General features: G+C 30.2%; 1 protein-coding gene across 1 annotated transcript; it reads left to right on the top strand.

Annotated features, from left to right (window-relative positions):
• Positions 1-5,303: 5,303 nt before the first annotated feature.
• LOC125811228 (protein SAR DEFICIENT 1-like) lies at positions 5,304-8,586 on the top strand. Its single transcript, XM_049490731.1, has 7 exons — positions 5,304-5,443; positions 5,563-5,638; positions 5,784-6,333; positions 6,686-6,846; positions 6,981-7,175; positions 7,280-7,385; positions 8,156-8,586. The coding sequence occupies exons 1-7, from the start codon at positions 5,352-5,354 to the stop codon at positions 8,308-8,310; spliced, it is 1,335 nt and encodes a 444-aa protein (XP_049346688.1). The 5' UTR covers positions 5,304-5,351; the 3' UTR covers positions 8,311-8,586.
• The last annotated feature ends 6,533 nt before the right edge of the window (positions 8,587-15,119 follow it).

The following is a 15,119-nucleotide window of genomic DNA, read 5'->3' as shown; positions in this document are numbered from 1 at the left end:
AAATAAGCTTAGCATTTATTATTGTTTGTAAAAAGTTAATTAATAGAAACTCTTCATTTTAACACAATTATAAAAATATCTTTATGGGCTAATTTAAAAGTAAAGGCATGTATGGATTGTTCTAGATTTTCATTTTGGTCATTAATTATACAATTATTATTTTGCCCTTAAATAATATTAAAATTACTAAAATGCCATTGTTTAATAGATATTTTTGATTTAATGAAATTTCACACTACAAAAAAAAAAGAAAAAAAAAATATATATATAGAAAATGTGATTGAAAATGTGGGTCCATATTAAATGTCACATTATTAGGATACACATGGCATTTAAGAAAAGATATTTGGTTGTATTGTCATTATAAATCTATTACCATTTTTTTGATGCCATAACATAAAAACAAACATTCTAGAATATTTAGGAAATGACAAGTTTGCCCTTGGTCGTCCTCAACTTGGCTCTTCTATATAATAGAAATATATATATATATATATATATATATATATATGTTGTTGATACAATGAAATATACATTGAAGACCGATATTTTTTCTTCAATTCCAACTAATTTAATTCTCCTCTAAATCGTCTCAAAATATGGATATATAAGCTTCTCTCAATATTTCGAATCTTTTGATATATTATTAATTCAAAATAATTTATATTTGTGGTATGTCGATTTTTAAAGTCAAGTTTGGACAAACTTTAACTAAGAAGAAGAGGAAGGAAGGAAGAAGGAAAGGAACATTGAAAATAAGGAAGAAGAGGAAGGAAGGAAGAAGCTGCGAGTTAGGAAGAAATCATTAATGGCTTGAAGAAAGAGATGAAGATTATTTCGGATAAAAATTTTTTTGACTCAATAAACATTTTTGTCTAATTTCCCCCTTTTTAAACAGCTTTGCTGTTTAAAAATAGTTAATTTTTAAAGTATAATTAAAGAGACTATAAAATTAATAGTTAGTAACAAATTAATTCTTTGGGATCCAATTCTTTATAACTATTTATTAGAAAAAAGAAAATTTTACGTATAGCAAATTAAAAATTGCTAATTATATGCTATAGCAAATTTTATAAAATTGCAGTCCGTAGCAAAATTTTAGTTTGCTACGGATGTGTCTTTCTGTATATTCGCTAGTCAGTCTTTTTTTTTATACATTTTGATTGTTTTAAAAAATAAATAAAAAGGCGCGTTAATTTAATTTGTGCATGTAATTGTTTATATATAAATGTATATGCAGAATGTGTATATAAACGTTTATATGAGTATATAATGGGAATATGTATATATGTGAATAACTGAAGTTGCTAGAATTTGTATAAATATATGTTCTGTTTGTTGTTGAAATTCTTAATCGTATAAATGTATATGTATATATAATTTATTTTTTTATACAGAAATTTCGAAAATGGCTTCATTAGCTATTTTGGTTATGCATTCCGTTAGATGGGACAATGACAAATTGTTACGTTGATTAAACAATTGAGGGGGTGATTTTTAAAGAAATTTCATCGTATAAGGGGTTGTATAATGTTATTGCAATGCAACTCAGTGTTGATACAAATGTGATTAAGCTGAAAATTGAGTATAAGGTTAAAGAAAGCAAAACGCCAATGTTGATTCACATATTAAAATATATTGAAATAAACACAAGTGTATAAGTGTGAGCAAATATGTTTGCTTAAAGGAACATTATACAATAATTACTAATATTATACATTTATACAACCACAATTGTGTAAGCAAACAGTAGAAGACATGAATCAACACAAAAAATATAAAAATAATGATTATACAATCCAATGACCCACATGATTATACAATCCAAAGACCCACATAATTATACAATCCAATGACCCACAAACAACAACTTCAGTTTTATCTTTCCTTTATTTACTTGACCCAACAATAAGTGTACAAGTGTGAGCAAATGTGTATGTTTAAAGGAACATATTATACAATAACTACTAATATTATACATTTATACAACCACAATTGTATAAGCAAACAGTATAAGACATGAATCAACACAAAAAATGTAAAAATAATGATTATACAGTAAATGGCTGAAAAAAAATAAGTTATATATACATATACATTTAAATTGAAAAAATTGAAAAAAATTAACAAAAATTAATAGAATGAGATGAGTTTTGGCGGTACCTAAATTTTTTGAAGTAATGTTTCTCTTTTGAAAATGAGACGAGGACGTACTGGAGAAATTTGTAATTTGTAATTGTATTTGGGGAGAAGATTTGGGAGAATTTGAAGGAAATAGGAGAAGAGATTGTATAAAAGAAAGGGAAAAGGAAAAACGTCGGTTTTATTTTTTTAATAAATTATACAAATCGGTGGGGCCCTATAATAGCAAAGTGACCGAGATTTTGCTTATTGAAGGAAATAACTGAAACGGTAGTTAGTGCATTTAATTAACATTATTAGTTTGTCATTCTATACAATTATTCCTTAGAAAAATACTACGTAAGAAACCAATTAACAATAACAATAAGGAGTTAAAGGGCAAGGGGTATCCATTGTTCAGATTAAATTGAAAAATTAAATTAAATCAAACTGAATGTTAATTTGGATTGGTTATATATATATATATATATATATATATATATATATATATATATGATTTGGTTTATATTTTAAGTATCGTGTTTTAAGTTTTACTTGTGATTTATATTAGAAAGTATATTTAAAAGATTTAATATTACTCCCTCTGTCCCAATTTATGTGACTTACTTTCTTTTTTAGTCAGCCCCAAAAAGAATGACACATTTCTATATTAAGTAATAATTTAACTATAAAATATATATTTTATCCTTAATGAAATGATTAACGGCTACACAAATTTCTATCATTCATTTTGGACTACATATTTTAAAAGTCTTCCTTTATTTCTTAAACTTCGTGCCGAGTCAAACTACCTCACATAAAATGGGACGGAGGGAGTATTATTTTTCCTTGTATAAGTATTTTTTTTTCAACTTGCAAATATAATTTTAGTTATGTTATTAATTATTGACATGACTGAATAATCAAACTAAAAAAAAATCAAAAGAAGAAAAATCATCAAATTTATTTCAATTCAAATTGAATTACACTTTTTCAAAATTAAAAAATCAAAATCAAAATAATATATAAAAACTAATAAAAAATCGAATACACGCCCTTATAGCTACTTGGTGGTGAGCTCCTGAACTTTCATAGACCACAAATGATTTAGGGTTCAAAACCCATCGATAGTAGTGCACGTAGCATTTTTTTCCCTTTCACCAAACTTCATTTAAAAAACAACTACTCCTTAAAGAAAATCTTTTGAAGAAGTTTTACAATAAAGGGTCATTTGGTAGCTGAATATTAAATAAATTATTCATGTATTAATTTTTATATAACTTATACGATGTTTGACTGGTAACTAGAAAATAAGTTATTCATTAATAAAATTAATAGGATATTTAGTTGACAACTTAAAAGCGCATAACTAATACATGTTAAGTTATGAAGGAATCAATGTATTTCCTCCGTTTAAAAAAAGAATGACATACTTTTCTTTTTACAGTCTATTTAAAAAAGAATGGTCATTTTCCTTTTTCGACAATATACTTTATTTTTAACTTTTCACGTGGCATGTTTAAGACGACATGATTTAAAGACATTTTGGTACATTTGACATAACTTTAATATAAGATCAGAAGATTGAAAAATCTTCTTAATTTTCTTAAACTTCGTGTCATGTCAAAATAGGTCTCTCTTTTTTTAAACATAGGGAGTAGGGGTGTACAAAACCGAACCGAAAACCGAACCAAACCGCAAACCGAGTCAACCCGGAAAAAAAACCCGACTAGTGGTTTGATTTGACTTGGTTTGGTATTGAAAAACAAAACCCAACTATATTTGGATTGGTTTGGTTTTAACTAAAAAAAACCAACCCGAGACCAAATCAACCCGACATTATATATGTAATATTAAAATTTTATTTTATACATAAAAATATTTACTTTGATATAATTTTAAAATATTTCTTATAATATTTCATAGTTTTTATCTTTTAATATATTATTTCAAGTTTAAAACTTAGAATTCGGAATGGTCCAATAAAGATTATAGTTCATAGATGTTGATAATTATAATAAAACTTAAATCAAAATCAAATTAATACTAATGCAAAAAGAAAATCAATTCAACACTAAGAATGACAATAATATTGGATATTTGTTCTTTAGTTTTACATTGGTTTAGACAATTAAAATACATAATCTAATTTTAATTTTCCTTAAATATTTAGTAATGTAACTAATACTTATTAAACTTATTTTAGCATGATTTAGTACTTTTAAATTGTGATCATTTTCATTATGACTTTGCAATATTTATTTTATATGATGATTTCATTATTATTTTTTATTGAATATTTTTGTGTCATCAGTACTAATCTCATATTTTGTGTTATTTTTTTTAAGAAACACCTTAGATAATTGTATTTTGGTTGGACTAAAGAAATATTTGGAGCACAAGTTAATTATATGTTTGTACGCAAACTTTACCGAAAAAATCCAAAAATCTGAAAAAATCCGAGGTTTATTAGTTTGGTTTGATTTATAAATTTAAAAACTCGACACAATGGTTTGGTTTGGTATTTGAAAAACCCGAACCAACCCGAGGTTGAAAAACCTGAAAAAATCCGAATTTTATTAATTTGGTTTGGTTTATAAATTTAAAAATTTTACACAAATGGTTTGGTTTGATATTTGAAAAACCCGAACCAACCCGATCATGTACACCCCTAATAGGGAGTATCATTTTATGTAGGATAAAAGATGAATAACTAATACATGAATAATTAATCTATGTATAACTAATATCTTTATAAAATAATATATAAATTCATTTATAATTAATCATTACATTATTAATACATGTATAACACTAAGTATTATTATTACTTTTTAGATATAAGAAAATTCCAAGTATTTTAATAATCTATACTAGTTTGCTTGTCTAGCATCTTTGGTTTATTTTGGGGATGGGAGGTTGACTTAAAGGCCTTGACGTCAAAGTCGTTACATCACATTTTCTTATATCACTTAGAAATTGTAATCCTCTGTATTGCCTTGCTCTTTCTTTCATCATTCCACGAAACTTCCTTTACCTATTTTTTTAATATTTGGAAATAACATAAACTTTACTTTATACTTTTAACTCTTTATTTTCTCCATTTGAGACAAGACCATAACACCTTATGTCATACCCTATATAAACCCTCTAATCCACCTCTTCTCCTCATATCATTTCCTCTTAAATTTCTTTGAATTTCATCAAACTTTTTCACACATATAATACCAATGGCAACCAAAAGATTCTTTGATGACTTTGTTGATCCTGACTCCAATCAACCAAATTACAAACGTCTAAGAAAAACACCTTCTTTTGCTTCGTATGTCATGATTAATTACTTCTTATTTTTTTTTTTTTTTTTATATATATATATATATAATATTTCAAGATTAATTTATATATCATCTTATAATTAACTTTTTGTTTCTTTGTTTGTAGTGTGATTAAAGAAGTGGTGATGGTGAATTTCTTAGATAACTTTTGTTCAGCCTTGGAACCCATGCTCCGAAAAGTGGTATATATATTTCAAGATTTGATATTTTGACCTATATACATAATATTTTAATTTTTTTGGTGAAGGGTGTATAATTCAACATGACCATTTGAGAAACCCCTCTTGTCGATACTTATTTAAATTTCTTTCTTGAAATTATGTATAGGTGCATGAAGAGGTTGAAAGTGGACTAAGAAGATGTTCTAGATCAATAGGAAGATCACCTTCATTAAGAATCAAAACACTTGAACCATCAAACCTACGTTTAATATTCAACAAAAAACTTTCTCTACCAATTTTCACCAATAGCAAAATTATGGATTCAGATGGTCAATACCCTCTCCAGCTCCTACTTGTAGACGCGACTGGTGATTGCCTAGTTCCAACCACCTTAGATACCCCGATTAAAATTGAGATCGTGGTGCTAGATGGAGACTTTCCTAGTGGAGAAAATTGGACACATGAAGAGTTCAATAAGAATATAGTTAAAGAAAGGGCAGGAAAAAGACCTTTGGTTACTGGTGAACTTAATATTACTATGAGAGATGGTGTTGCTTCTCTTGGTGATCTTGAATTTACTGATAATTCTAGTTGGATTCGAAGCCGGAGATTTCGTATCGGTGCAAAAGTGGTTCACATAGGAAATGGTCAAAATTCGATACGAATAATGGAAGCCATGACTGATTCTTTTATGGTTAAAGATCATCGCGGAGAATGTAAGTCATTTTTTTCACACTAATAACGTATCGATACAAAATATATTACTTACACATACATATATATGTTATTGTGATTTTTGTTGAGGTAAATCTATGTCTTGATGAGTCAAACACTGACACATCTATACCTAACCCTAGGTATATTATATGTGCACTTTATTAACAAGTATATATATAGAGAGAAGGAACTTGATGAATTATTTTTATCGTGATAATTTAGTGATATCGAGTTATATATAATTAATTCAAAGGTATTAGATTCATGAAATCTATTATTATTCATATTGGTACTTTTATACTATATGATCATAATTCATTTATATGTATATATATGTTATTTTTTTTATAGTGTATAAGAAGCATTATCCACCAGCATTAGGAGATGATGTGTGGCGTCTTGAAAAAATTGGAAAAGATGGAACTTTTCACAAGAAGCTAACTTCACATGGCATAAAGACAGTACAAGATTTTCTCAAGTTGGCCAATATTGACCCACATAAAATAAGAAGGGTACGTATATATATTGTCAGCTATGTAACACCGTTTCGAAATAATTTCAAATATATTAATTTTGCACCTATAATTTCGAAAGAAATTAGAACGTTGAATTCATTAAATTAAAATTTTGAATTTCTTTCTGGCAGATACTTGGAAATGGAATGTCGGAGAAAATGTGGGAAGTAACATATAGACATGCAAAAACTTGTGAGATGGGAACTAAATCATACATAGCTAGAGGACCAAACTACATTCTTATCCTCAATCCAATATGTCAAGTTATTAGAGCAATTATTAATGGACAAATTTGTCATAGTAGAGAATTAAGAGGAATTCAAAGGGTAAGTTTTAATTATTTTGTTTTTAACTATTAAAACACATTTTGAAATGTTTTTAACTTTTTCACTGATTTAAAAAAAATGTTTTTTGTCTTGTTAATAAATAGTCTTATATTGAGAATTTGGTGAGGAATGCCTTCACAAATTGGAGTTCTTTAGAAGAAGTTGATGGTGGCCTGCAAGTCAATGAACCTACAGCTTTACTCACTGAAGGTACTTTTATCTTTATATATACTTATTTAATCTGATATGTATAAATTATAATATAAAGTTTGAGTAGGTTGTGAGCCGCTATAACTGATCAATACTTGATTATTCTCTATTTCCCAATTGAAATTGTTTTAAACTTTATTCCCTTATTTTAATAACAGTACAATAAATAAAGGATTTTAACGATAAATATTTAAACGATTATAATATAATTGTCGCTATATTATATTTACTAGCAATAAAAAATATAGATATTTGTAATTCGCACTTTATATAAATGCCGCTAAAAACTTTAACGACTTTGGATGTAATGATATTAACTCTAATTCTACTAAATATTTTTACAGCAACAAAATTATCGTGTAATAACAAGATTTATCTGATTATCTAAAATATAATAATAAGCAAAAGGGGATTTATTTCATTTTTGAATACCCGTTATGCACAAAAGACTCTCCTAATTACTAAAGACAATGATGCTAAATATTATTTGGCTAAAAAGCTCATGAACTTAATTTGGAATATATCTAAAATAAGAAATAAATGAAGTCAACCCTTTACATTTCTATATTTTATAAAAATATAAATACAACGTGTTTGCCATCAAAGGCCTAATAAATAATACAACTACTTGACATTGAATTTAACATATATACACTTTTCCTAGTAAGTCCTACCCACTATACACACACACACACATATATATATTGTTGTGTATGATATACTAACAATTAAAATACTAGATAATTAATTAATTTGTTGTGTATGATTAGGAGAACGAGTGGTGCATCATCAAAATGCCTATCCTAGGAGTGCACTTTTGACTGCAGCAGGTGGATCAATTGAGTGTAGTGATTGGATTGTTAACCAAGCACACATTTGCTTACCTATTGAATCTTCTTCTGAAGAGGAATTACATTATTTATGAACTTTTAAGGAAAATAAAAGATTAAGGGTATCACAAAGGAATGAATTTTATGATCACGTTGACTTCGTGAGTAAATGAAATGATATGAACAGTGAAAATTCATATAAAATGTCTTGATTTGTTTGTTATTGAAGCGTAATTGCTTGTTGTTTATGTACATATACAAATTATGTAACCCAATCCATAAAGAGGGGCAAAAAGTGTAGTAGTTGTGCCGCCCATTTGTGAAAAGGATGTGTGGTTTGCACAATATCAAAGTTGGTTCTTTGTTCTTTTTATAAAATCTCAATTGTTGTATCCCAATCTGTTTAATGTGAATAACAAGATAAAATATTCACAATCATTTAAAATTTATTGTATATAAAATTTATAAAATGATTCGAATTATATTAAATTCAAGATATATTAGTTCAAATAAATATTGTAGATTAGTATAACTAGATTATTGTTTAAGTATATATATATATATATATATATATTGGCGTAGCTAGAAATTTTAAGAAGGGGGTCCAAACTTTGAATAGTAATTTTTTTATAAAAAAAAACGATGTTTTATAGAGATTTTATTTTTAATAATATTGTGATATAATTTGGGTAAATGAGTCTCTTATTTATAGAGAAAGAAAACCTTATTTCAAAAAGAAAATGTATTAAAATTTAAGGAAATCTTATTCCACAAGGAAAATGTATTAAAATTTAAGGAAATAATTCAATTTTAATTGAAAAAAAAATCCTTATTAGAGGTAAGATTCGAACTTGGATCACTCATGACAAGCTTGACACTATTTACCACTAAACTATTGAACATTTATGTTAAACTTATGTATGTTTATTTACTTACTAACTTCAAGAAGGCAAAATAATTACAAAAGAATGAAAATGTTCATGCGGGGAATCGAACTGGGAAGCGACTGGGTTTGCGACAGCTCTAACCAACTGCACTACGGGTTACTTTGTTAATTCAAGGTGTCCAAAATACCATAATACCAATATAAGTCAAAACTTTATGTTTATATATAGTATAATTTTTCAACGAAGGGTGTCCAATTGAACCCTGGGGACAAGGTGGCTCCGCCCCTATATATATATATATATATATAATTGAAATTCAATTTCATTGGTCTAGTCTATTCTACAAATAATGAGATCATATTGCTAAGTCCTGCTCAGTCCAATATATCATCTTATTCCAGAGACCTAATTTAGTGTCACAGGTCAAGTGACATTGCATATCAAGTGAAATGAATAAACCAATAGGACCACGTCACATGTCAAAACGACATAGCATGCATAGCCAAATCAAAGGACAATACAAATGTGTCATGTGTCTACAAATGACATGTTCTGACCAATTAAATATCGCCATATCACTTAAATCTAATTTGCCTAAGGAACCCTATCTTCATCACAACTCTTTCAACCAACAATTATATATAGGGGTCCTCATAATTCAGAAAATCCAACAAGAAGTTAGAGAGAACTTGTGGATCAAACGCCGCAAATTTCTTTATAAGCTACAAGAATTCAAACACTCAAGCATTTCTCTACAAGTTCTAGAAATCAAGACGAAGATTCAGGATCAAAGGCCCTAAAGTTCAAGATGCAACACAAGATCAAGACTACAATATTCAAGAACGATCTCAAAAGCCCTTGAATTCAAGTACAAGTTGAGATCAAATTCAACCAAAATTTAAGAGCAATCTCAAAAGCCCTTGAACTTATATTTGAAAAGACGAATTATAGGATTCATAAGATTGTAACACTCATATATTGAAATTAAATACAACAATTGTTGTGATATTTTTCTATCTTAATTATATTTTCTAGACATGAATTTAACTATCTAAAAATTCTGGCATGCCCAGTGAGACAATATTTACCTTTCATCTCAAATTTTTATTCATCAAAGAACATCAAAATAGCTTCCAAGAAGATCAACTCTCAATTAACTTCCTCTAAGGTTGCTAACTCCAAGTTCTTTACTGAAGTAGAAAGATGTGATTCCGAATTTTACAATCTGTTATCTCAAACTCCAAATCTCTTCTTCTAAAATCTCTATAGGATTTCTCACGACTCTATGCTATTTACAACCTCTCTTGGATTCTTTTCACCTTCTTCATGGATTGATGAACTAAGCCTTGCCCTATCAACTAAGGTTACCAACCTCAAACCAGTCAATAGGAGATTTACACCCTCGCCTATAAAGAGCCTCATATTGAGCCATAAAATGCTGGAGTGATGATTGTTATTGTAAGCAAACTCTATGAGAGGCAACTGTTCATCCTAATTACCTTTGAAATCTAAAGCACAAGCTCTCAATATATCCTCCAAGGTTTGATTTGTGCGCTCTACTTCACCATCTGTCTGAGGATGGAAAGTAGTACTAGGGTTTACCTTCAAACCCAAAACTTTCTGAACGACTTCCAAAATTGTGTGGTAAACTGAGATTGACAAGGTAACTTCATGAAGTTGAACTATCTCGCGAATGTATAGACTGGCATACGATTTTACTGAATTTGTAGTCTTTACCGATAAGAAATTGGATGATTTAGTCATTTGATCTACAATCACCTAAATCAAATCATGTTGCATGCGAGATTGCGATAAGATAGTAATGAAGTCTGTATTAATCATCTCTCACTTTCATTTCGGAAAAGCTATGTTTTGAGCCACACCACATGGCCTTTGGTGTTCCACCTTGACTTATTGGTAATTTGGGCACTTAGCACCAAAATCTACAATACACTTCTTCATACTATTCCACCAATAGGATTCTCTCAAGTCATAGTAAATCTTTGTGGAACCCCGATGGATCGAATATCTGGAACTATGACCTTTTGCCATAATCCTCTCTTGGAGCTCATCCACCTTTGGCACACGTAATCTTTCTTGATATCTCAACACACCATCTCCCCCTTGGTCAAAAGCCATAACTTTATTCTTATGAACATTTGCCTTTAGTTCAAGTAAGATGAGGTCTTTGTCTAGTCTATCCTTCACTTCTGACACTAATGTCGATTCACCCTAATTCATCACCACAAATCCACCTTCACTAGAATCTAACAAACGGACTCCCAAACATGAAAGTCTTTGAACTTCCCTAGTCTTCCTACTTGCCAAGGTAGAACCATGAATCTGAGCTAAAGTGGATCCACTAGCTAATGTCTATCTAGACAATCATCCTATCGAGGCACATAGGTAAGGGATAAGGAGATTTCTTCTAGAAGCACGGCCTCAACATGGTGGAGCTTTCATCTCAATATCATCTCGGTGCTAAGCATAAATCTCATGTAGTAGTTATAAATCTTAACTTGTCATATCTTTAAAAGACATGGATAGTTGTCACTTGTCTTATCATTGGATAGCTCCTTAGACCATGCGTGAGAAAACTTTTCACCGTCCATAATATCTTTTAAGGCCCATAGTCATTCATTTCATGCTAGAGATGCCCCTAATACTAATGGAAATAGTTTTGAAATTGTGGCCTATAATCATTGATGGCATATCCGGATACCATACTAATCAAGACATAATTTAGGAAATAGCCCGAAGAGCATTGATGGCAAATCTAGATGTCATTCATGTCATGTGGCCAAACTTCATAGAACATATAGACAATCTCATCTATAAGCTTACTTGAGTCATAAACATACTTTAATGAACATGCATTCTTTTCAATAATTCATAAGCTTCATCATATTTTCATAGTCAAAGCATCTTCAACTTTATTTACATCAATTTCATACAGAGAAGACATACATATTTTCATAAATTCATCTTTCATAGTTCAAGACCCACATTATATAAACATAGCTTAGAAAACATGGGTTATGCATGGGTTCATGGGAAATCAACTTAAAAGCATGCAATTACTTCAATCCATGCATAAAAATTCATAAAACAATCAATTGAACCAACATTGAAGAGAACCCATGGCCCCATAAATATGTGCCACCATAGGTTTGTCTTAGATAGACAATAGCTAGTGGATCCACCTAAGCTATAAGTTTATGGTTCTTACCTTTACAAGTAAGGACATCTCTTTTCGGTGTGGGATAAACACCAAATTACATGTTATAGCTCATATGGTCCATTTCGATTAAATGTAAAAGTGTATTTTCATTGTATCACTTAATATATTGAGTTCAGATATGAGTACGTAATTTGGTAAAGATTTAATGATTTCACTTCTTTATTTTTTTACATTCAGTTGAGTATATATTTATATCTACTATAGTCCTTTCATTCAGTTATTAGTTATTCAGCTATATTACATACTTGTACATTCAATGTACTAATGTCATTCGACCTGCATCTTTTAATGATGCAGATACATGTTCTTAGGATCCTCAACAAGAGTTTGTTGAGATCACTTCATCCGCTCGTCAGCTTTCAAGTGAGGTCTTCTGGAGGACTCTAGTATTATGAGTTGCTAGTATTAGTAGCATTTTGAGTAGTCGTGAGTCTTGTCCCGACACTCATCTTTGTATGGTAGAGGCTTCATAGATAGACAAGTTTGGAGAGTCTTTCAGTTTCAAATGTTTTATTTAAAACCTATGTTCATACTTAGTATATGAAGAGATTCTCGAGATTTAAAAAAACTGTTGATTTAGCATTTCTTCAATTTGATGTTTGTGTATGCGTGAGTTAGTCTTCCATTGTAGTCAGCCAGGATGAAGGTTCGCTTAGGGACCAACAATGGTTCTCGAGTGTCGGCCACGTCCAGTGTGTAGGCTCGGGTCCTGACAAACTTGGTATCAGAGCACAGAGTTCAGGTGTCCTAGGGTGTTTATGAAGCCGTGTCGGTAGGATCTTGTTTATGGTTGTGAGGTCCCCACTTCTATAAACGAGGGACTACAGACATCTAAAAAAAGTTTCCCCTTTTTCATACTCTAAATCGTGCAATAGAGCTATGTCATCATGAACTTATTCTAAATCGTGTGTTTCTCATATCCATTTGACTACCCCTCATACTCAAGGTGGTTGAAAAGAAAAGTCAGATCCTTATCGAGGAGTAACTCTCAACAAAACCCTTGAGAAGTCATGAGACTTCAGAGGGGCTTGAGAGGAGCTTGTGAGTGAGTTTAACTATTAAGGTTCGAAATAATGCACTCATATTCATGTGAATCGTGTGTTTGAGCTAAAAACGAGATGTACTCCCAGAATTTCTTCTCCAAACCTTGTTTTAGTTGAGATCCTTCTGAAAAGTTATGTTGTGGAGCTTGGGTAGTGTTTTCACCCAAAAATATAGCATGAGTTATGATACTATAAGAAGTAGTAGTAAGAGTACCCAGAGATAGAGGAAAGCATGCATGGGTATTGTAATCTACGAAAGGAAGATAGTAATGAGGCAAATTATGTGGTTGCAGTCATACACCTAGTTCGTTATAAATAATGAGTTTCCTTTATGAGTAGACTAAGAAATAATAATGTTGTATAGAGTTCATGATAGAAGGTAGAGGAGTAGTTAATAATCAGGATGAGTTATAGTACATTTTAACCAGAATAGAGTTGATGTAAATGTGTCAGCGTGTTAGAGAAGACCAAATATATGTGTTGAATAAGAGAGTGGAGTATTTATAAGGTGACAGACCCAAGCTAGGCTTATGATTTTTGAAGGGAAAACCCTATGGTATTCAGAGGATTATAAGACTAATTAAGAGATAGCATATAGCAAGTGAGTAAATAGTACTTAAGTTGTGGAGTGGGAGGTGAAAGTAATTTGTAAATAGGTAGACTGAGAGACCATGATTGCCTAATCATCATGAGATCTTAGTGCTGAGTGTTTTAGTAGTTGTAAGTTAGTATAGTAAGCGAGCAATCATATCGAAATCCAAGTTTAGTAATAAACATTAAGCTTGAATTTGAGATGAGCGTCGTGATTAAAAGAATGGAAACATGAGGGTGATGATGTTAGTCTTGAGATCTGATATGGTAGACTTGACATAAAGTAAGTAAGGAATTGAGATATTAGCTGCAATAAATATAAGTGGTATAAATGAGAGACCATAACTTTTAAGATAAGGGCAGTGAAGTGTGGCTAAGTCATAAAAGTAACAATAGCATTAAGAGGTGTACTGAGATTGTATGTAATCAGACGAGGTTCCAATTAAGTTAATGATTTTCAATGTGTGCCTAGATAGTATAATTGAGCTATTAATGTGGAATAGGTTGAGGTAAGCATTAATTTTTCTTTCTTTAATATCTAGGTGAAACAACCTTATAAGTCATTAAGAAGAGGTTAAGAGAAGCATCTTAGAAAGAGGTCTTAGAAGGAGTCTTAGTACCGACTTATGGAGAGTTCAGTAGCCAGGAGATAAACCTTTCCCGAGTATTAGAGTAAATGGAATGTAGACCAGTTTAGAAATGATGAGAATAAATCCATGGGTTTAGAGTGTCAACTCCAAACCTAAGGAGGAGATGATAAGATGAGAAACCAAGTTAAGTGTTGAGAATAAGATAGTAGTGTGTTCAGAAAGAGTTAAAGTGATATATCGATCCATTCATACTCTAGCATATTTCTCAAAGTTAGTCGTTACAACATTATGTTGATGTCTCTTATATCAGAATTGTGCTCATGACCAATGCTCATACACTTCAGAGATTCACATCTATGCTAAGTTTCTAGAATGAGGGACAAAGACTTTATCCTATTGATTTCAATCTTACTCCATAAAGTTATGGATATTAGCCTCATGATATGAATTTATTCATATAAGCACTTATGTCTCATAGTACGCTCAGTCTCACAAATTCATGATTTGATTAGAAGGTTAGGGTTGATGTTTCTTATTATGGTTGTGGTGGTC

This window comes from Solanum verrucosum, unplaced genomic scaffold (genome assembly GCF_900185275.1).
Source record: "Solanum verrucosum unplaced genomic scaffold, falcon-dt-bn FXZP01000308.1, whole genome shotgun sequence".
In the NCBI taxonomy this organism is placed as follows: domain Eukaryota; kingdom Viridiplantae; phylum Streptophyta; class Magnoliopsida; order Solanales; family Solanaceae; genus Solanum; species Solanum verrucosum.
Note: the sequence above shows the minus strand (reverse complement) of the source record. Positions and strands in the feature narration are given on the sequence as shown.

Excerpts from the sequence above, each read along its gene's own strand:
- LOC125811228 (XM_049490731.1), top strand. The coding sequence starts at position 5,352 with ATGGCAACCAAAAGATTCTTTGATGACTTTGTTGATCCTGACTCCAAT. Across the intron at positions 5,444-5,562 it reads AAAACACCTTCTTTTGCTTC|TGTGATTAAAGAAGTGGTGA; the intron begins GTATGTCATGAT and ends CTTTGTTTGTAG. Across the intron at positions 7,386-8,155 it reads TACAGCTTTACTCACTGAAG|GAGAACGAGTGGTGCATCAT; the intron begins GTACTTTTATCT and ends GTGTATGATTAG.